The sequence below is a fragment of the Haliotis asinina genome, chromosome 2 (assembly GCF_037392515.1).
Source record: "Haliotis asinina isolate JCU_RB_2024 chromosome 2, JCU_Hal_asi_v2, whole genome shotgun sequence".
NCBI classification, from domain to species: Eukaryota; Metazoa; Mollusca; class Gastropoda; order Lepetellida; family Haliotidae; genus Haliotis; species Haliotis asinina.
In genome coordinates this window covers 38,791,765-38,815,711 of record NC_090281.1, presented here as the reverse complement: position 1 = coordinate 38,815,711, position 23,947 = coordinate 38,791,765, and the positions used below count along the sequence as shown (strand labels likewise).

The 23,947-nt window shown below is 41.1% G+C and overlaps 1 protein-coding gene across 2 annotated transcripts in view; it reads left to right on the top strand.

Annotated features, from left to right (window-relative positions):
* The window catches only part of LOC137273700 (acyl-CoA-binding domain-containing protein 6-like), a 211,338-nt gene that overhangs the window by 99,617 nt on the left and 87,774 nt on the right, over window positions 1-23,947 (top strand). For both annotated transcript variants that reach the window (XM_067806498.1, XM_067806499.1), the window contains one exon: window positions 2,273-2,467. In XM_067806498.1, the coding sequence (XP_067662599.1) occupies window positions 2,273-2,467 (195 nt within the window). The remainder of the gene's footprint in view (window positions 1-2,272; window positions 2,468-23,947) is intronic.

Sequence of the window (23,947 nt, the reverse complement as noted above, 5' to 3'; positions counted from 1 at the left end):
TGTAGACTTTTGGTGGCGTGTGTATTTTCTTAACACATGTTTGTTTTTTTGTATGTAAGACACACTTAAACAAATAGTCCCTCTGATATCATTGTGTGAGGTTAAATTGTTCAAAACATCTATGTCAACGACAGTAAAGAAAAATTTACGCTCGTGCCTAATAATCTTGGTGCATGTGTATTTTCTTAACACATGTTTGTATTCTTTGTATGTAAGACACACTTAAACAAATTGTCCCTCTCATATCATTGTGTGAGGTTAAATTGTTCAAAACATCTATGTCAATGGCAGTAAAGAAGAATTTACGCACATGCCTAATAATCTTCTATGACAGAGGCATTTTCCCTGATGCGTTGCTAGTATATACTGAATATTTTAAGGTAAGTACTTATAAACTAATGTGTGACTTACATGGAACAGATTCACAGTTTGTCACTTTGGTTCATCTAGATTTAGCACAGAAAATATATGTTATCACACGAACATACATGTATGCATATTGTATAATGCCATTCCTTGCACATACATAAGACAAAGGGTCACGGGATGGGCGTCATCAAAGTTCCCGAATAGGACGTTTTGTATCTCAGCTGTTCAATATAGTGGCTGATTTCATTTCTATGACCAATCGTATCATAAAATACCTGTCACAGAGGAAATGACAGGTGATGGGGCGTGGGCTAAATTTCTGAAGAGCATGTTCGGTCACTTACTAAGACAGCTTGGATACAGATTGACTATTGGTTTGATCGTTGACCAATCGATATGCTGGATTTCGGTTTTATCAACTCTAGCTATCATGAAAAAGTTTGTGTATCGTGAACATACACAATCGTAAGGATGCCTGAAGTGTACACGTAGGACTAAGAAGCACTTTGATGAGTTTATTTTTCTTGAAAGCGCTCAAATCGCTACAATCCAATTGTTTTTACCCTGGATAACCCAATCCAACCAATGAGTAGGGATAATTTTTATTTCGATATGCAATTTGCGCACACTACTTGTACATCAAACATAATGGCTTGCTGAACATTTCAATATAATCTGCATATTGTTACGAATAAATATCACAATTCAAGTACATGTATTATAGAATAAAAATAAGTTACACGATACTGATTTATTGTGATGTATACACTTGCAGTTGAATCTCCCCAAATATTTATGAAGATGGGCATACTTATATTTGTTTTGAAAGCAAATGAATTTCAGAAGATTGACAATGGACTCCTCAAAATGAATGAATGAATGATTTAATTTAGAAAAAGGTTTTGTAACCTTGTCACTGTTAATTCAATCAATGTGCAAACAGAGTATCTTAGTATTCACTCGAGTGACGAGTAACAAACACTTACCTCCTGTAACAATATCTCATAATCCCCTTTCTTGCAGACGTGTTCATTAGCCTGTATAAGCCCCCGACATTGCAAGCAATTTTTATCAAAACACATTAATAGCTCTTCTGATTAACACAGAAAGTAACCTCCTCTCTCGTAAGAAAAGCTAATCTTTGATCATTACTGCTAAATTGAATGAAATAATAGGTACAATACGAATTTAAAATTTAGAACTCCCAATATGCGGCTCTCGCTGAATGAGGGTTGCTTTTTATCACCTCCAATATGCGGCTCTCGCTGAATAAGAGGTGCTTTTTGTAACCCCCAATAAGCGGCTCTCGCTGTGAGAAGCTAATTAATTTGCCCCACATATGCGTCTCTTGGCCTTAATGAGTTAATGACTCACCTAGTATTTGTGGCCATTCTAACTACACCCACCACCCAGATCTTAGGATGGACTGGGCTCCACTATTTTTAGGGCCTTTTTCTCACCCTTGTGCTTTTAGCCTAGATGACCTCAACAGACTGACCAACTTTGAACCACATGACTGATAATTCTTTCAAGAGGTGCAAATACGATTTTCACTATAACTCTGACCCAGCCATGTTGAGAGAAAACAATTTAGAGCCTTTCAGAGTGGCATCAAAAAGGAGCAGAAGTCATGCAGGTTGTGGTTCAGGACAATGTTGAGGTTTTAGCTCCACTTGCAGTACAGATATCATTGGTATTGTCTGTAAACATCTCAGAAGTCACTTGACTAATGTTTCACATTGTTGTTCCACCTTGATCTCTTTTCTCTAGATGCCTGGCAAGTTTCAGTGAAATAGGAATATAAAGTCTTTATGACGTGATGTTTTTGTTTTACAGTCAAGCAGCCATTAAAGAGTGTTTGAAATAATGGTGTCTTTTACATTATTCCCTTGTTCTGTTACAGTCAGGCAGTAGACAATCAGCTGGTGGTAGGCATACCACAGGAATGGGAATATGTGTGAGCACAATGGCAAACACTGATGAACAACTGGCTGATCAAGACAAGACAGTATTTGACTGGTGTAAAGAAGGAAATACAGAAAAGGTGTGCCTTACCTTTGCCACCTATGATACTGGTGTGAACAAACTGGATCCGGAGGTAAAACAATTTGCTGAGCAGCGTGTGATGTCTATTTACAGAGTTATTGACCTTCTCACATCTTGTTACAGTGGCCTGACAGTTCGTGGTATACTGGTATACTGCTGACTTAGTTCTTGCAGCATGACATAAAAGTAGTAGACAGAAATGCAGCTGTAGGCAAACCAAACTTACACACCAATGTCCAAACAGACAATGAAAATAATATGCCATGATTCAAAGGTGAACAAAAGTAGATGGGGTGAGAATGACATTCTATTGTTCTATTGTTGTCTATACGTATACAAGGCACAATGGTCAATTGCCAGATAATAAATTGTGGAACAGGGTGAGTCAAATACTCAACAAGACAACTAGCAAAAGTCCAGGAACTCTATATAATTCTTCATATGGCTAGAAGGAATAACTTTCTTAATACCCCATTCGAGTGCACCTGTTGCACACGTGAGCTAATTTACACACTATGAAAAAGATATACACGTGCATAAACGTGTTAGCATTGTGAATGCATCTACACACGTAGGTATATTTACACAAGGAGCAAATTTGCATGTGGAGGTCATGTAAATGTGCATTTTCACATGTGCAAATTTGCATGGTCAGTATTTGTGTCATGCAAACGCATAGCTAAAATACATGGGTATGTATTTATGTTAAATATGCACACAACTGTTGCATCAGTATTATGTTTAGAACTTCCAGTTCAATTCTCCATATTTGTACAATGTGTGGAGACCATTTGCTGGAATTTGCTAAATGTGAATCACTAAAACTAAACTCAATCACTCAATCAGTCAATCAAAATGTTTTGTGTCACATGTTCACCTACAAAGTGAGTGTGCATGATAGCTGATATCTGTAGCTGACAAACAAAAGTAAAAACAACAAACAACAGACTCTCCATACACAGCCTTGTCACATTATTTTAACTGAACATGTACAGTCGTCCCTCGCAATAACGCGCTTCGCGATACCGCGGATTCAGTTAAACCACAGGGTAATCCGTGCCTCCCAAAAGTTCATGTCTCATACACATTGCGTAATGGGAGCAAAGCAATGACCTAGTAATATATCTCCGCGTGTTCTCCATATCTAATTTAGGTTGTAAGTTAATCATTTTTATTTAAATAAACATCTACCTCACGTAGCTGTTGCTGGATTATCTGTTGTTTGAGTAAATTAATGAGATCAGCCCTTTGAACTGTCAAAACTAATTTGAACATCAAACATGCTGCGTGTTATTATTGGGGTAACAACATGGTGGATGCGTACTCAGTGTCAACCGGAGTGTAATGCGGACAATAACCGGAAAAAATAGAATGTGATAAGGTACGTTTGTATGAAAAAGACAACACATTCTCAATACAGATAACAGATAACCAGAAACAAAGCACTCTGTAACACTTTTAAATTACATCCTCACATTGAAAGTAGGAGATGTGATTATTGAAATTATTGTCTAAATAAAAGTTCAGGTCAGAGTAGTGTTCTTTAGAGTTCATTTCATGTTTTTTCTTCAATGTTGTCACACCGTGGACATTCTCTGGATTTTGAAGCAATTATCCAATCACTACCTTTCTTTATGTAAACAAAATGATACAATATATTTGATTGGCTAAACTGCTCGCAAGCCACTGCCTCTCCCTGTGTTCAAGAAGGTGAGTTGACATCTTCATCTGAAAAGAAGGAAGTCATACCGTGCAATCTGAAATTTCCCTTTATTTGGCAAAAAAAGACAGCGCCAGTTTGATAGTGCCAGGTAAAACTACTGACCATATCATAGGACCGCAACGCGGCTCTTGGCTAATCATACCACATTAGCAGATTTGCATATTAAAGATCGGTCTTACCGAAAGAAAACACAGAAACACTTTTGTAAGTTTTATTTTCTCCGTCACACACTAGTTTCGTAACCGTTTTGTATATACACATGCACAAGTGTACCAAATGCAATGTATATATACGCTCTTGTTGCTGGGTCTTTCACTCGACCTATATTCATGTGAGCAATAACGCGGGTGTCTAATAATGCGGGGGGTTGTCCACCGACCCCGAGACCCGTGTTATTGTGAGGGACGACTGTATTTCTACTAGAATACAATGCTATGGCACCAGATCGTGTTCTCGGCAAACGCCTGCATGACATCATGATCGACCTGACCTGATCGATGGACTGTAGCATCGTCAGCAGGGTCGTCATGGTCATCGGGTTCCTCCTCACCACCGTACTGATCCCACCCATCATCATACATCTGGTTATGCATTTCACAAACATTATGCAAAATTGCACTGGTGGTAATGACACTGCAGGCCACACCCACCTCAAGTTGTTTCTGTAGACAACGCCTGCGACTTTTCATTTGACCAAAAGCATTTTCGATTGTCATTCTCGCATGACTTAGTCTGTAATTGAAATGCTTTTGTTCATGTGAGAAGATGGTTTCAGAAGCCATGGTCATAACGGGTATGCAGGATCTCTGAGGATAACTACAGGAAGAGACAGCTCCTTGTCGGTGAGCATAATTTTCCTTGACCACTGTGGAAATAAAGAAGATTCCTCGCCTTGATAAAAGATCTCAGAGTTTGAAAACACTCTTGCGTCATGGCCCCGACCAGGCCACCTGATGTTTATACATACTTGTGACCATATACTCCTTGAAGTATTGGTGAGTACCATCCTTTTCCATTCAAGAAGTCCCCGTGAGAGTCTTGTGGACCAATGATGGGAATGTGGTAGCCGCACATTTGGGGAAATTCCACTTTTTCTCAAAATCTTGAATGACATCTCGGAGATTTTAATTCTCAGGGAAAACCACGTACTCGTCAAGCAGAACATTTTAAAGAGTGGAACAAATGTCATGAATACAATCGAAGACCATTGTTTTCCCAACTCCAAATAGATTTGCAACTGTTCTGCACTCAGCAGCTGAGGCAAGCCAAGAGAAACTAATAAACCTTTTTGTCTAGTATACATTGGAAGACGCACATAGTTTTCCTTCAGTTTGAGACACTGTTCCACTTTCATATGAACCAACTCAAATACGTCTTTAGTCATCCTAAAATTGTCATACCAATCTTTGTTGTCACCTGATTTAATCATGTCATTCCACCATGACGATTACCTGTCTTCCTTTCAAACCGACTTGTCATGGTATAGTCCACAAATTAATGCAGATGCAAGTTGGTAGGGAATTTTTCTCCTAATAGTCCAGGAGGAGAATCTCGAAAAGGGGCCTAGAAATAGGATTTCGTAGCCTCCCGAGTACTGATTTAGTTTTACTCTATTTTCACTTAGTATGATGTCTTGGGCTCATGAAAAGGCCTGTAATACTCTCAGATTGTGGTATCATTTTTTTTTCACAGGCCATTTTATGTGGTGGGGGTCAGTGAGCATTTTCATGACATTTAGTTTGCTGCCCGACAACACGTCACAGACATGTAGACATTATTTGATATATTTTTGTTTCTGAAAAAAAATCAAAATGGCCGCCATTTTGGCTGCCATCTTGAATTATCGTGTGGTGCCTTCTCGGCACTTAAATGTGCATAAAAATTTACACTGAATGTTTCCATTTACATCCAAAGTTGGTACTTTTGATGGTTTTTGACACTTGTCACTTCTAGAGTGGTGGCTTGTTCACAAAACAAGTAATTTTGTACGGTCATGTCGTGGTAATATAATGTTTTACAGCTTATTCTTTGAGGCCAGGGGATTTTAGTGATTCTCCAACTTTTCATGGAAATGTGTGGTGGTGATTTATTTATTGAAAGTTTACAGTATTTTTGCACCTATAACCAGTTGTTTTTGTTTCCTGTTTATGGTATGGTATGGTTTATGAAAGCTTCACTTGCCTAAAACAGTTGATGAAATAACATCACCCAAAGTGTTAGAAAACTATGCTTCAAGGCTGATAACTGCTTCTAAGCTCTGGTTGTACAGGGCCGGGGAAGCAGGGGTACAGGTGCCCCCCTATAATTTTTAACAGGTTATTTTTTATGCATAAACGTATGGATATAACAGTGTCTCTTTTAATGTTGATAGTGCCCCCTTAATTAAGAAAGGCCCTGTTGTAGCTATTCAAAGTGGTCTGTCAGATAAGTCTTAATCACTTTTGATACATTCAGAAGCTTACAATTAACTCTCCTCTTCACTTTCTTTCACATCATATGTTACATCATGTCAGAATTGGAGTCATCTACAAGTCAAAGCTGTTGTGGCAACAATCATACAAAAAGACATGTCTCTGTGCACAATAAATGAGTTCACCTGCATTGACATCGATCTCTCTGCTGTAATGCTGACCTTTTACATTTACACGACATCAATTCAACCAATCCACGGGAGCAGGATGTCTTGATATCAGAAAAGGGATAGGCTGACCACCACAAATGCTCCAACCATGGCCAACTGGTGAAGGAACCTTCATCAGGCCCCCCTAAGTAATTGAAGGAATTACAGCAAATTTGAAGGAATTGCATCTCAAATGTAAACAAACGCAGCCCACTCACGAAACAATTGCAGCGATATCGGTAGTTTAGCGGTAATAACAGAAACACATCGGCCCTATCGGAAGCAATGTCGGTAATACTGGAAACACGCTCGGCCATTTTCGGAGATTTTTCGGTTGCGAGCGGAAACTCACGCAGCAAAACATGGCGTCGTTGGAAGAAACACCCGTCTCGGTGAGTTGTGTTTTTAGTTCCTACTATTACATTTTTATACTTATCCATCTTTGACCACCCGTGTTGAATGCGTTTAGGTATGAGGTGTTGTCGGGATAACAGCTTATGTTTTTAGAAAAAGATTGTCACTGCAGAACAGTGTCACAAGTCATGCCCCTGGAGATTGTTTACACCTGAACATCGAAGTCGTGCCGATGATTACGAACATCATGAACGTGCGTCATGAAGAAGTTTATGAGCCATAATGTTTCTTTCTATGAAGTGCAATTGACAAATTTAAACATATTTTACAAAAAAATGATGTTATATCTAGCGCACGTTCGTAATCATCGGCACGACTTCGATGTTCAGATGTAAACAACCTCCAGGGGCATGACTTGTGACACTCGTCTAGAGTGACTATCTTTTCCTAAAAACATAAGCTATTGTCCCGACAACACCTCATACCTAAACGCATTCAACACGGGTGGTCAAAGATGGATAAGTATAAAAATGTAATAGTAGGAACTAAAAACACAACTCACCGAGACGGGTGTTTCTTCCAACGACGCCATGTTTTGCTGCGTGAGTTTCCGCTCGTGACCGAAAAATCTCCGAAGATGGCCGAGCGTGTTTCCAGTATTACCGACATTGCTTCCGATAGGGCCGATGTGTTTCTGTTATTACCGCTAAATTACCGATATCGCTGCAATTGTTTCGCGAGTGGGCTGCGTTTGTTTACATTTGAGATGCAATTCCTTCAAATTTGCTGTAATTCCTTCAATTACTTAGGGGGGCCTGTTCATGATTGGTTGTATTCACACATGCACTTGGTAGTTAACTCGCTCAATAAGATGTTTTAGACTGTTGGTTGGAGTTTTTCTCACTACTTCTTCACGTATCACTGGATTATTTGGTACATACATAGCATTAAAAACCTGTCCACAAGATGTAAAGACTGTTTCGTGAACATCAAAATTGTGACCCATTTGTTGTGTGGTGCTTCTCATCCCTGGGCTTTACAGCCTTTTTGGGAATCAATGTAGAAGAGGAGGTTTTCAGTTTCAGGTTCAGATGATGTAAGGTGACCAAAAGTTTGTCTTGGAAGAGTTCAACTAACTACATGTGATATTAATCCTTTTGCTCTGTTCAGCATGCAAGAAGAAATTATATCCTTTGAGACAACAACTCCACTTGCAATGTTCATAAGATACAGACAAGACACGTCATTCATTTGGAAGACTGATTGGATTTTCCATCAATCCTGATTAGCACATTGACATTTCTGGTGTTCCTTTTACAATGGCTCATTCAGATGGAACATCAAGAAAGAACATCAAGAAGGAACTTCAAACTGAAGGTTTTGGTCCTTCACTGCCTACTAGCAGAGGAGATAATGCTGGCTCTTCATATAGTTAACAGAATGGCAACATTGCAAATGTGCAGAAAGGGAACTGCTCCAAAATTTGGAGACTTGGTTGATATGCATTGAGATAAATTTGGAATCGAACTGACTGCATTAGAGTTGATGCTGTTTGGGACAGGTATTCCAGGCAAGAGTCAGTCAAAGTAGGGGAGCAAATCAAAGATCATCGTCAATGGTGCAAGAAGCCAAGATTGTTGGTAAGAACACACCACTGCCAAAGACATTGGGACAAATCAGCTGTCCTCTCTTGTCTAGTCTAGTGTTGTTGCACATACGACCAAACGATGGAGTTATGTTGGTCCGGCCATGCTACCTGTTGGTAGGCCTGAGGCACACCAAGGTACATTTGTAGCTTTTAGGACGTCCTGACCCTGAACAATAACTGTAAAATGAGACTGAACGGGATAGAAAGTGTAAGGATTATATAAATTACGATGCTTGTTCGATCATAAACAGTTGTCAGTATGTCTGCTTCATCTGTGCCCCATCCCCAGACAGCTGGTATTACATATAGACTGGGAAGAAATGTGCCTTCACCCCATATGAACAACGTTTACAAGCAGTTCAAACCTCGTCCTTAGTCAGTGTATATCCGTTCTGAATTAGACCTACCACGTTCTTAAAATGCACTACCCCTTTCTAACTCTTTCTGAACTCAACCAGCTCATATTTAGACTCTTCCTCCCGTTCGCACTACATTCTCACTCTGATTATAGTGTGTGCAGTGGTAATAGCAGACATGTCCAGGTTTGATTACCAGCCCGTTCTTATTTCCGTTACCAGTTTCAAGATGGAAACATCGACATCACCATGCCTCCACAGAAAAAAGAGGGTGGACCAAAAAAGACATCTTATTTAATGAAGGGGTGATGCATTCAAGAATTTCATCAAACATGGGTGGGGTGATTCTCAAGAAATTGTAGAAGGACTCATGATCATCAAGGTGGAGATCCTCTTTCAGTTCATGAAATGTTCCACAGCTATTGGCCTCTCAGGTTAAAGCCAGTTTCTCACCCAACAAGTTCTTGTTTGTTTAATCCTTTCTTGCTCTACCAACCCATTGTACTCATGTTCTGCTTCCAATAAAAATTGCAGGACTTAAGCATCCAGCATGTTGAGAGCTGCGAATTTGTTTATGTAATACAGGCAGAAATCTTTATCCCTTGATATGATTTTATAACATGTAGAACATTGGACATTGGGAATTGTGTTAGAGAAGTCCTCTGAAACTCACCAACTACATTCACACAATTAGATGACAATCAGGATTTTGTCGTTCATTATATTTTGTGGACAGTTTGTAAGTTCAATGTATGTACCAAACAACTCAGTGATGTCTGTAGATGAGACAAGACACTGAATGAAAAGCACCCACAACCATCTCACAGCCTAAAATATCACATTGAGCAAGTAAACTAACAAGTGCATGTTTGGAAACAGTATCTGCAGCCAATCATATTCCTTCACCATTTGGCCGTGGTTGGAGCATTTGTGATGGTCAGCTTATACCCCCTCTGATGTCGCGAGATTCCAGTCTCCCCGTGGATTGGTTGAACTGACATCAAGTAAATGCAATAAAGTTGGTATGCCAGCAGAGAGATCGATGTCAAAGTAGATTTATTGTGCACAGAGACATGTCTTTTTGTATGGCAGGTGATTGTTGCCCCAACAGCTTTGACTTGTATGACTTGTATGATATAGGATATTTATATAGCGCACAATTGTAAGCTACTGAATGTATCAAAAGTGATTAAGACTTATCTGACAGACCACTTTGAATAGCTACAACAGGGCCTTTCTTAATTAAGGGGGCACTATCAACATTAAAAGAGTGTTATATCCATACGTTTATGCATAAAAAATAACCTGTTAAAAAATTATAGGGGGGCACCTGTACCCCTGCTTCCCTGGCCCTGTACAACCAGAGCTTAGAAGCAGTTATCAGCCTTGAAGCATAGTTTTCTAACACTTTGGATGATGTTATTTCATCAACTGTTTTAGGCAAGTGAAGCTTTCATAAACCATACCATTGAAATTTAACTCTTTTTCTATACTGTATAAAATATTTGACATGAAATGAATTGTTTGTTTACATATCAGTACAAATTTAGTCCTCTGCTATATATAAGTAGTAAAACTACAGTAGTGGCCATCTTGGCAGCCATTTTAAATTCTTGGTAATATGAAATACTTCCATATAACATGCTGTCACTCTAGAAGTAAACAGGAAACAAAAACAACTGGTTATAGGTGCAAAAATACTGTAAACTTTCAATAAATAAATCGCCACCACATATTTCCATGAAAAGTTGGAGAATCACTAAAATCCCCTGTCTCAAAGAATAAGCTGTAAAACATTATATTACCATGACATGACCATACAAAATTACTTGTTTTGTGAACAAGCCACCACTCTAGAAGTGACAAGTGTCAAAAAACATCAAAAGTATCAACTCTGGATGTAAATGGAAACATTCAGTGTCAATTTTTATGCACATTTAAGTGCCGAGAAGGCACCACACGACAATTCAAGATGGCAGCCAAAATGGCGGCCATTTTGATTTTTTTTCAAAAACAAAAATATATCAAATAATGTCTACATCCTTTAGCAATACACAAAAGTCAAAATGAAAGTGATCAGATTGATTGTAGTAAAACTATCCATGATTAACTGTGACATGTTGTCGGGCAGCAAACTAAATGTCATGAAAATGCTCACTGACCCCCACCACATAAAATGGCCTGTGCAAAAAAACTGATACCACAATCTGAGAGTATTACAGGGCTTTTCATGAGCCCAAGACATCATACTAAGTGAGAATAGTGTCAAACCAAATCAGTACTGGGGAGGCTATGACATCGAATTTTTCAGCTGCCCCCTCCTGGACTATAAGTTGTCTCTGATATATCTGCAGTCTGTCCATTACAATGTCAAATATATGACTGATCTTGGATGAGAACTTTAAATAAAATAATGTTTACATACCCCATTTATGTTCCTTGCTTAATTATCTTGCAAACGCATAGCATATTTACATCTACACGTGTGTATATTTGCATATATGGAAATGTACTCTCATATGTAAATCATGTGCATGCGAACAGGGTATTAGACATACTCTGTGAAAGTCTAGTGAATAGTAATCCTTACAGTTGGCTTATTCAAAACAACCCCATTTAGGCCTACCATACAAACGGTGAACAAATCATCAAAACTGAACGCGTACACATCAAAACAGAACAAGAATCTCCAAAATAGTAAACTTCCAAAACTGCAACAATATCCTCTAAAACTGAAACAAACGCTCTGTAATGGAAACCAATTGTTTGAAATAGAAACAACAGTGCCCATGAACGGTTGCTGAGTATACAAAAGGTGCTGTTGTATTTGATATATGAGGTTTGTTTCCATTTAAAACAATTAGTCTTGTCATGAACTGCATGAATCAAATGGTGTGGGCAATATATTAATCTCGTACATTTTGAGAGGCACTGTAAGCATCCAGCTCTACTCCACTGATATTTCTTAAACGCATTGTCAAGGTTCGGGAATATCATCTTGTTATTCACGTGTGAAAAAACCAAACGTCACCAGAGAGTTTTTTGAAATCTAATCCATCTTTTCCACACCCAGTCGATAAAGTTTAAAATTTTGCGGAAGTGCTATAATGTTTTGTTGATGACAAACAGCTATCATCATATGATGTAGCAAGTGCAGTACAGGCTGTTCCTCCATAGAACATGTCAACTTGTACACACACAAAGAAATGATAGTTCCTTTCTTAACTCTTTCTACAGATTGGTATCATAGCACCATCAGCAGATGTATTCATTGCTTTGCACCATACTGACAATTGATAGACTATTCTTAATTTAGAGGACCCATGAAGGTCCGAGGTAGAATAGGCCTTCATCAACCCATTCATGCCATAAAAGGGGACTAATGGGATTGGCTGGTCAGACTCATTGACGTGGTTGACACCTGTCATCGGTTCCCAATTGTGCAGATCAATGTTCATGCTGTTGATCACTGGATCACTGTCTGGTCCAGACTTAATTGTTTACAGACAGCTGCCATATAGCTGGAATTTTGCTGAGTGAGGCATAAAAATAAAGTCACTCACTCTTAATATAGAGTTATTTTGCAAAGTACCAGTTTCATTTGGAGACTGTCTGTAGTTACACTTAATGATTGGTAATTATGACATAAACATTCCCTCTGGATTATGTTAGTCTTATTTGTGTGGTAACTTGGAAACATACAGATAATAAACATTTTAATGCTATTTTTAATACCTATTCCTAGTGGCATACCACACCTATCCCTGAATTATCCCTTCTGATCCTTATGTCACCCTATTCTTTACCTACAACCCTTCATAATTTTTCTTTAAAGAAAACACAAAATATCTATGATTCCTTTTATTGCACGAAGAATCCAAGGGAGGCTGTTGGGTGGGAACTACATCCCATAATCCAGAGATATGTTTACTAACAATCACTAACAATACATGTAATTGTTCCTAATTACAATGTAAACATTCCCTGTGGATTATGGTAGCCTGAATCTCAAGTAAGGAAGGAGGGTCTCCTCAGAAGATAACCCCTCTAGGCATTAAATTTATTTTCAATCAGTGCTTCATTTCTTTGCTAAGTAGGTCAATGACAATCGCATTCCATCTTAATATCCAGTCACATTGTCGTTTAATATTATATTGATGTCTTTTTTTCATGTGTTTAGGACTCTAACAGTTTCCCACCCTTTTTGATTAGAATGATCATGGCGCAGAGTTAATGCCTACATTGTCAAAATTCATGGCGGATGTTGACCCCATATTAGCTTTGGGCAACCCCTTGTAAGGCATTCCATGTTCTTGCCTCTTCATGTTGCCTCTCATGTCAAGAGATGTCTGAGATAGTTTGGTTAATTATGCGAAAGATCTTGGTCGTTCCTTAGGATACGTAAGAACTTGTCAACCTCGGAATGCTCCAAATCTAAAATGCAATTTGTATTTTCCTTTAATCGGAATTGAAATCTAGATCTAAATCAAAACCTCTACCCAGATGGACATGTCTGCTATTTTGGAACTGCTAGCTGGGATAAAATCAGATTTAGAAGTGTCTTTGGATAAATCTGTTCGGTTAGGGAGCTCAGAAATGATGAGAAATTTAATTGTCTGTCAAACATGGGGTAGAGCATTGTTTATCCTCAAGACGACTAAATGTCACAGTGTCTTGGTGGTCGGTGGCTCAAGCCGGAAGCCAAAGTCTCTTCCTAAGGAAACCAGGGATGCTCTGTTCAGGAAAGCCATTCATAATGTGTTGTCATACAAAGAAAGCCGGTCCCCTTGGCGGAGAAGCCAAGCACTTCAGGTGAAAGGGACGGAAGTGTCCCAGCCGGTGTCGGGTCTAGGGTGACCATAGCCACACTCCGCATACTTTGTCCTCAGGAACCAGTCATCTGTGGCTGATCCTAGTTGCATATGGCCTGCTACGGCCTCAGGGTAGCGTCTGTGGTTGAGGGTCACGCTGTCGCACACAACAATCCAACTGGTCCCACAAATGTTCCATAGGGTTAAGATCCGGTGCTCATGAGGGCCAATCAAGAACCTGAACATTGTTCTGGACAAGGAAATCCCAGGTTATTCTTGATGTATGCGGCCGAGTGTTATCATGCTGAAAAATGACATTCTGGCGGTTCATGAAAGGAAGGGCACGTCTCAGGATTGATGATTTCATCATGGTAACATTGTAGCAGCAAGAACACAAGACTTGAAACTCGTGCCACAGGTTTTAATCATTTTCGTTTCATCGTTGTACAGTCGTTTACAATAACAGTATAGCGTTGAACAATTCATGCCGAGGAGTGGCGAGGTTCAAAAACTATAATAAAAACAAACAAAGAACCTCTGTACTACAGATCATATAAAAAATATCAAAATTCATATGCAGATGTTAACAAACCTTATTTAACATAATTTTACTTATTTAGGGCTTTAAACAACATTTCAAAACCATTTTACACATTTCATTTAGGCTTAGTCATGAAAATAACAAAAACATACAAATGTACAGTAAATTTCCCTTCAAATGACATATTTCACACCAGAAACATTTCTAAGACAATAATGGCAAATATTCATTACATTAAACATTCTTGAAAGCAATTAAATAGGACATATGACAAAATCTTACTCACATCTTGTGTAGCCACATGGACTTGGTAACCTTTTCAAAATAGTGTGACCTTCTTGACTGCAAGGTGATATGCACTCAGGTAGCCACCAGGGGCAGACTGACATGCAAATTAGGTCACCTGACCTACTGTTTATAAACATTGCCATGTGCTTTTGTTATGATTATGCAGGTAGTGGCTTGATCACTGTTATTATTTGGAAATATGAATTTGAAAATGAAATATTTTGAATTTAACCTATTTTGTGATAATAAATGAAAACATAAATTTGTCAATAAATGAACTTAATGAGCATTTTTGCATAAAATTGAAAAATAATGATTTTTGCCTTTACAAACGTCGAGCTGTCAAATTGCACTAGATGTGAATGAGATCTGTCCTGCCATTGTATGAGATGTCACCCCAAAATATGACCCTTCCACCTCCAAATCTGTCCACGTCCTGGACACAATTACAGTTCTACAGATAACAGTTCTCCACCTTTGCAATGGCCATTACAGTTGTTGGTGACATCACTGTCTGCATTGTTGCTGATGTTGACGTGTAAGGACAGGTCCTTGCAAAGGTCTTCTGGAACAAATACCAGCCTCACGTAAGTGGTTCCTCACAGTCTAATTAGAAATTGTTCAGAGTCCTTGCACTACCGATGTTGTGAAGGATGCTATGTTGACCTGTTCAGCAAATGTTGAAGCTTGTCCTGAGTGAGCGTGGTGACACAGGTTTGACCTGACCTGGGGCGATCACGTGTTGACCCTTGCTGCTGGTAGCGATGCCAAAGTCTTGCTATGGTACTCTATGAAACATTCGGTTGCCTTGCAATTGCAGACTGAGACTCCCCAGCTTCCAAATGACCAATCGCATTGTTGCGCTGAGCCTCTGTAAGTCTAGACATTACTTTAACACCAAATTGTCAGCTGTCGCAAGAACATTGAAACCCCCAGACTTTTATTGGAAATGATGCATTGAATGTGCATGCAAAAAGAAACAAATGAATATCTTCCCATTCACAAAGTAGTATAGGGAATGACAGTCCGAAAACACTTTTCAAAAACCCCTCTACAAAGCCTCATTTACTAAATGAGGCTTTGGTGGGACCCTTAGCTCTTGCTATTATTACCCCTACTACAAAGCCACGCCATCACGTTTACCGTGACTTGGCAGGCGGTAATACTGTGCCGTACGGTACGATCAATAATTCTTCTCTTACAAATCCCCTACCCGGCCCATCCCTCAAGTAGTACAAGTTAGGTTCGTCGGCTTTCATATCCACTTTATCTATGTTGTAAGTTTTGACTGACCATATAGGATCGGTGGCTCGCTTACGGCTATGTTATGTTTATATCAATGAAACAGTTTAATGTGAACCGCCTACGATCTCTTTGGTGTTCATAATAAAGGCTTGCTGGGCTTTTTGTATTCCCTGTGCTATGTACTTTTTTTTCTCATCATCGCTGATAGCAGACTTACGAGACTTGGACCGAATATCTTGTTTCATTCCGTTATATTTTTTGAGTTCAGATAGGATTGAACGAAACTCCTCTTCTGAGATCTTACTGTCAGAGAGTGCCGTGGAAATTCGCTCACTCACTGTGTTCAGCTTTGCTTCGGCCAGAACCCTGATCTCGTCGTGTTTCAATGCCTTACGATTAAGTCTGCGTGATACTAACTTAAGAGCCAACCCTACCAACCCTGTCACCCCAGCTGTTATTTCAATACCTAGCACTATAGGTGCAGCCACGATGGTGGTTAATAATCCAACGCCTGCCGCCCCTAGTCCCATACTGGTTGCCATAAGGGTAGTGTCAGCCCCATCCACGATATTGAAAGCTCTATTATATTTTTTACATAGTGCTTTCCGCGTGTCACGGTCTTGTTCTAGTTGATGTTTTACATCACATAACTGCCTCAAGCGGAACCCATCTACGGTTTCTAACGTCTTAGCTACTTCCTCTACGACTGGGTACAGACCCATCCTATAATATATATTATGAAAAATATTTTAATTGAGCTTCAGTTAATAGTCTATCAATGAATTTGAAGCCAACAAGGGGTCGATTATCATTCATGGTAATAGGTGTTAATCTAATAAAAGATATTTTAATTGAGCTTCAGTTAATAGTCTATCAATGAATTTGAAGCCAACAAGGGATAGCTTATCATTCAAGGTAATAGGTGTGATTCTCATAGATAAATAATCTGTTGTAATAAAAACCCCTTGCAGGTTTATTAAGTAGGTTAGATCAGAGGCTGAAACATTATTTTGTATAATAATACGACAATCTTGGTCTAAATGTTCGGCATACCAGTGTATTACCAACCCGGGTAAAATTTGGTGACCTCTCAAGGAGTTTTCCTCGTCAAATCTCGTAAAGGAGACTTCTATGATGAGTGTGTAGAAGCTGGAGCTTATAATAACATCCCCCCCACCACCACTACCAATTGTTAATTTACCTCTTACCCGTAACATATTTTTTTTCCCGCCCCACCTATATACTGGATTTGATAAACCATGCGGAATGAAATTTGAGAACCAGGTACCGTTGTTCTTAATCTCAGAGAAAGTAATACCATCTTCGTTAAATATGATATAAGGTGAGGCGATTGTTAAGTTGAGCAACCATTTGGGCTCTTTAAAATCTGATAACGACACCCGTTTATACATGTTGTCTTTGAAGTGCAGGATGTATAATTCATCTTCCTCACCAGGCTGATCGAATCCCTCTGTATCTCCCAGGTCGTTAAGTGTAGTGTTGGGATGATGACTAGTCATTATTATAATATTATTATATAATTTCCAACTGGTTTTCTGTTAATAATTCAGGGATTAAAGTCATACTAATAAAGTGTATGTTGTTAGGTAGGAAGATCTTGGTTAGTGATATCTTGTTTTCCACGATCACGTTGACACCCTGCAGACTGGTGTTGGAGCCGACACCCACCCGCACGTAAACGGCGCAAACTTGATCCTTGTGTCGTTTCTCCCACCCTAGTTTGACTCCCTTCACGATCTCGACGTTATCCCCCGATGATTCCCCTAGGTAGACTCTGATGACCAGTGTTGTATTTGATGGTATACCATCTAGTACTTTGTCCACGCCTTCGAATTCAGACACCAACTGTAATGACACGTTTTGTATACCCGTTTTACTCGATAGCATGTGGAATGGTGAATTGTTGATTGGGCTGACGACTACGCTACGTCTCTGAGTTGGGACGTAAGCCACGAGCAGGAATCCATCGTTCACGATTTTGTTTAGGTAGTGGTCTTTGTTATCAGTGAACACGTAGGGGGAGAAGAGTTTAATATTGAGAAACCAGGTTTTGTAATCGGGTAAAAACACCCACTTGTTATCTTCAGTGAAGACGAGGTTATATGGCCGGTTCTTTTTGATGGTAGTTCTCTCAACATCGTCTAAGTCGAACAGTTTACCTCCGAATGATGGGTATATTCTCCAGTTGTCATCACCGGTGTTGACGAGGGCGTACTTAGTGTTGACTGTTGCTCCTGTGGTATCTACTACATCGCTTAGGGCTCCACCGGAGGAGACTTCAACGCGTTTGTAAATGTTGTTTTTCAGTTGCAAGGCGTACGTTTTACCATCTACTCCGGGAGCGTCGAAACCGCGTGTGTCTCCGAGGTCGGAGATCCCGATATTAACGCATTTTTTCACTCCGGGTCCTTGTGCGCTGGTCATGTTACATGAAGTGTTAAGCTGAGGTATCCTATATTTACAGGATTATGATTTATATCTAACACCGATATTGTCAGCTCAGGTATGTTGCCCTGGGTTAATCTCTTATACTGCCGTGGTGAAAACGACTCGGTTCTACCGTCGTTGAATTTCTCAGTTTTCACCGGCACTGCTCTCAGTATAGTGGAAGGGTGGCCTCCTTGAATGTTATACGTTGTGCTCACCTGATCGAGATGAATGTACAGCTCTCGGTACGGTACTAGGTCGGGTAACTTCGTGCCTGTGACGGTTGTTGTTGGTTTTATCTCGTCAGGAGACATACCGAGTATCCTCGCTAATGGTCGGCCTAGCCTCAAGGAGGTTCTTCCGTTGTTGATTAACACCACTGTGCCGTTTGAGTCGTTCATCTTGAGTTCGGCCCCCAAGGGTTTGAAGACCTCGTCATTTAGCGAGCACACGCTGTAGTAGCCGTCAGTTATTTGACTGCGAGTTCCACTGACGAACAGCTTATTGTTGCTGATATTAATGTTAGTCCATTGCGGTAGGTAGGTGATATCGCAGAGTGCGACTTCGAGTTGACCTGACGTGTTATCGATCGCGTGCGTCAGCTGAACGGCCTCACCGCTCGTTATTCCTGGAAGTGTTATGTACATATTATAATATATGAATTATAAATTATAATATGGATTTAGCACATTTGAAAATCGTGGTGAATGCAGATGGTACGGGGTTTAAAACAACCTTTATTAATATCTTTGAAAACTACATCGTGTCCGTTAATAACGCGCAGGCGGTGGTAAACTGGAATCAAAACCCAATGCAGTTTTGGCAGAACCAACTCAACTTTGCTGTGTGGTGTGCGACGACAGGGTCGGGTGTGACACCAGACTACGGTATAGACGAACTGAGTAAGGCGGTTGTTTTGTTTCATATTTATTATCAAACGAGACGAATATTGAAGGAAATAAGTGCTCCTCTTCCCCAAGATAAAGCGTGGAGTATGACGAATAACCCCTATGATAGACGCGCTTATGAACGTATTTGTGGGGAGTTTGAGATTCCAACGAATAAAGACTTTCGCCTTCCTGGTGTGAACCATGGTCTCGGTATAGTTCTCGTGTACTTCTACAGGTCCGGAAAATATTATGCCGGTTCTAAAGATGGTTCATACAACCCAAACCGGCATACATTTACAGGCCCCACAACGAATGAAAAGATCCATGTCAGCTGTATAAAGCAAACCAGTCCTGATGCAGCCACAGCCTGGACTAAAATGATCTCAAAAACATCGAAAGGATTCACTCGTGCTGGTACAATACGCTTGAACGATTCGATTCGAACGTACGTGTGGGCGCTGTTGGGTGCGCAGTCGATGACGCGTTCTAACATCCTCGGTAAGGGAACTGCTTACGACGCTCAGACACAATTCGTTTCCAACGTTGAGGATGCTATCAATTCTCCAGTTGATCTCCCGAGGGCCATCGACCGTTACCAAAATGTGTTAGAATACGCCAGATCGAAAGTCAATTACGTGTTCGGCGTGGGGTTATACATGGCTCCGAGTGATATGCAACTGAGAATTAAAAAAGTGGTGGGTTATAACAACAAAATAGTTATAGCCACGGCGGACCAAAAGTTGGGTATCAACCCCGATATTAACACCCCACATATCCCACACATCCCACCACGTGAAAAGGGTATAGTGGCGCCACCTCCGGAGCCTAAAATTCATGTGGAGGTACCCCCCACACACTCTCATATTCAGGCTCAGCAGCATATTGATAATAAAACAGCCTTAGTGGTTGGTGGGGTAACTTTGGGACTTATTTGGTTAAAGATTTCTTAGCCGCTACGTACACCAGACCCGCCACGGCGACTATGGCTGCCCACAGGTTTTGACTGAGCCACATGGCAGTTTTAGACAGAGCGCTCAACAACCACGAGACGATGCTACCCAGTATGCCGGGAAGGGCTTCGGCGGCTTTACCAGCCAGTTTAGCTAGGCCTTCCCCGAGTTTTTTAATCCAGTCTTTAACACCACCACCACTTGGAGTTCCCCCGCCGGCACTTGGGGGTGTGGGGGTTCCTCCCACCAGTGACACCACCAAGGTTGATATGATGAAACCCAATGCAGTTAGAATGCTGGCGATGGTGATCCCTTGCTCCCGGAACAATATCCGAATCCTGTTGGCTAAAGTTGTATCTTCGTTCAGTATTCTATCGATTGTTTCCCGAATACGACTGATCTGGGATCGAAGATGTTCACGATTCGAGGAAGCGGCTTCCAATCGTGTACGTTTCTCGTCTTCTAAATCGCGTAGTCGTTCATTGATACGATTCTTCATATCATCGTCGTCAGTTTCGGTGAGTTTGGTTTTTTCCCTAGCGATGTGCTCGTCGATTTCGTTTAGTTTCCCCATGTTGTTCACGAGTTCTCCACGCACGCGTTTCACGGCTTCGTCTAAACCGCGCAGTTCCCTTACCGGAAAGTCAAACCCCGGTAACGGTTTGTCCCAGTAGGTGCTCAACAGTTTTTCTATGCTGTCCGAGGCTTCTGTAGCACGCTCTGGCGTCATTTCATCTATAGTGGTGAGGTGGGATCTGGTAGCTTGCAGATCTTCTTTAACGGTCTTAGGTATTGCACCACCGTAATCACGCATGTTTAGATGTTCACGGATAAATTCAGCACCACCATTGCGGCTGGCTAGAGTTGACAAGGCCAGTGGTTTTTTAGTGATCTTATTAAAGAGGTCAACCTTTGGGGCAGACTTAAGACGTAGAACACCCTTTGTATCAATAAAAAAATCCTTATGGTATCGACCCTGGGGTTCAACGTAGTTTTTATCACTTTTTAAACTTTCGTAATAATCATTTACCGTTGTTTCTAAAAGTTGTTGGCTCAATGGCAAACTAGTAAATGAGGTCTCCTGCTCATCATCGAATGCCTGGGCACTATCGTCCCACATATCATCCATAGGTATGTCTTCATCCATTAGTATTAAAAATATATTTCTTTTATATAACAATGTACGGTAGAAAATTAGATCCTTTCAGAAAATTGAGAGAGCCATTAGGTGCCAGAGCCGTGCGACAGTCGGTGACCATCACCAACAATCCCAGCAAGATAGACCAGAACCAAACTCTGTTGGTTAGATTTCCAAACCTTGGTGAGAATGACCTCATTGTACCAGGCACTGTTCGACTGGCGTTCAATATCACGTTGACCTCCGACAACGATAAACGCGAGCTAGTGCGGAACGTGGGTCGAGCTATCATCAAGAAAACGACCGTCAAGATCAGCGGTAACGAGGTACTGAGCATCGACGACAGCGACGTGTTTCACTGCTACAAGGATCTCTGGAAAAGCGAGAGAGAACGAGTCAATGATGTGTACCAGGGTATCAGCAAATCAACCCGGGCGCGCATAGGATACGTCTTCACGCAAGACCAGCAAGACAAGCTATCGGACGGTGAAAAGGCCATCGCTCTAGCATACGGGAATCGATTCTGCGTGCCGCTCGACTTCGAGTTGCTCACGGGACACGCGCCGTTTTACCAGGCCGCGCTGGGTGATAGGCTTGAATACGAGCTCACGTTTAACGACTATAGCAAAGTAGTGCGTACGCCGAACGGTGATGAGGCCAGTTATGCTATAGACAACATCTCTCTGGAGTTCGACATGGTCACTAGCCCTGAGCTGGCCAGACAGGTTCGAAGCCAGTACTCTGGGAAGATGGCTATCCTGTACGATCGCGTACTGAGGCATAGATCAGTCGTGCGAGATAAGAGCGACACTGTGTGGAATATCAACCTGAACGTGCCGGCGCGATCGATGAAAGGTATCTTGGTCGTCCCCGTGGAGGATTATGATCCATTCCGGAGGGACAGCGAAAAGTTTTTCAACCCCGAGATTGAAAAGGTGGAAGTGACTATCGAGGGCGTGCCCAACCAGCTGTTCAGTCATGGTATGAGACCACACCAGCAGTGGGATGAGATAAAAAAGCTACCAGTGGGGGATTACATAACAAAGGACCTGGACCTCGGCTCCGTGCAGATCGGTGAATACCTGGCCACCAAGTACGCCCTATGGTTGGACATGCGATCCACGGATGATGATAAACTGCACGGTAGCGGGCGTCGTATAGATAACGGTAGCGAAGGGATAACCATCCAGATTACTAAGAAGGCTCAAACCGCTGGTAAGTTGAAATTATATCTGTACGTTATTATGGACGCGCAACTTAATATAGACAATGGGAGATTCGTGCAAGCCATCTACTGATGGGGGGTACCCCCCCACACCCCCCAACAATAAACTGCCCCACCTCCCCACTGACCCACACTGCGCTATCATATGCGGGCAGACTGGTTGTGGGAAGACAGTTTTCGTGTTGGATATGTTGGAGGGTTACTACAAGGATGTGTTCGATAACATCGTTATCATGTGCCCTACTCTGGGTATGAATAAAACGTACGCGCGACCTTGGGTGATGACGGACCCGGACGTACACAAAATCGACCCTGGAACACGCCTGCAGGACTGGTTGAAAGCTCTTCACGAGAAATTTAAAGGGGAACCGACGCTGTTTATACTGGACGACTGCAGCGCTAATCGCGAGATAACAAAAAAGAGAGACATGCTATCGTACCTGGCCTTCTCCGGCCGGCATGCAAATCACAGCGTCTGGGTGCTAACGCAGAAGTTCAACTCGGTGTTGAAAGACCTCAGGGAGCAGACGCGATGGGTGGTCTTATTTCACTGCAAGGACAGGGATTCGTTCGAGGAGTGTTTGAGAGAGAACGATGTGATGAGTAAATTAGAACGGGAACGGGTGAAGAAACAGCTCGCTGAAACTAAACACGCTAAGCTCGTTCTAAAGACCGACCAACCAGTAGCATATATAGTATGCTAAGCAAAGCTAAGCAAAGCTAAGCAAAGCTAAACAAAGCTAAGCAAATGCTAAGCATAGCTATGATATTTGAAGTATTTGTCGTGTGCAACTTAACTTTCATTTCTCTGTGTTTTGTTTGTATTGGGTATTATATAGTTAAAACTAAATCTTACTTGTTATATTATAAGATGGAGTGTGAGGAATTGCTCGAACAATTGTCGCCCGCAGGCCCCACTGATGACAAGCGAGAGAAACTGGTGGCGTTGGCTGTTGGCGGCAAAGCCAAACATTACTTTGGAGACTACACTCCAGATAAAATTAACAAAATGTCAGCCGAAGAAATCGATAAGCTGTACGCTAGATACGAGGCCCGGCTCGGAGCAGAAATGACAAAGACAATAGGATCGGCTATGACCCAGATATACACCGGTATTGTATCACAATTCCTTCCCATTCCACCAGAGCGCCGACTTTACCTATGGGAGGACCTAGATAAAGACCCTTTTATCGAACACGCCGTGAGCTCTATCAGCTGCGGTTTGTACCACAAATATGGTATGTTGTTGGCTCCAGTGACGGCGGCGATTATCACGGCAAAACATTGCCAATTTG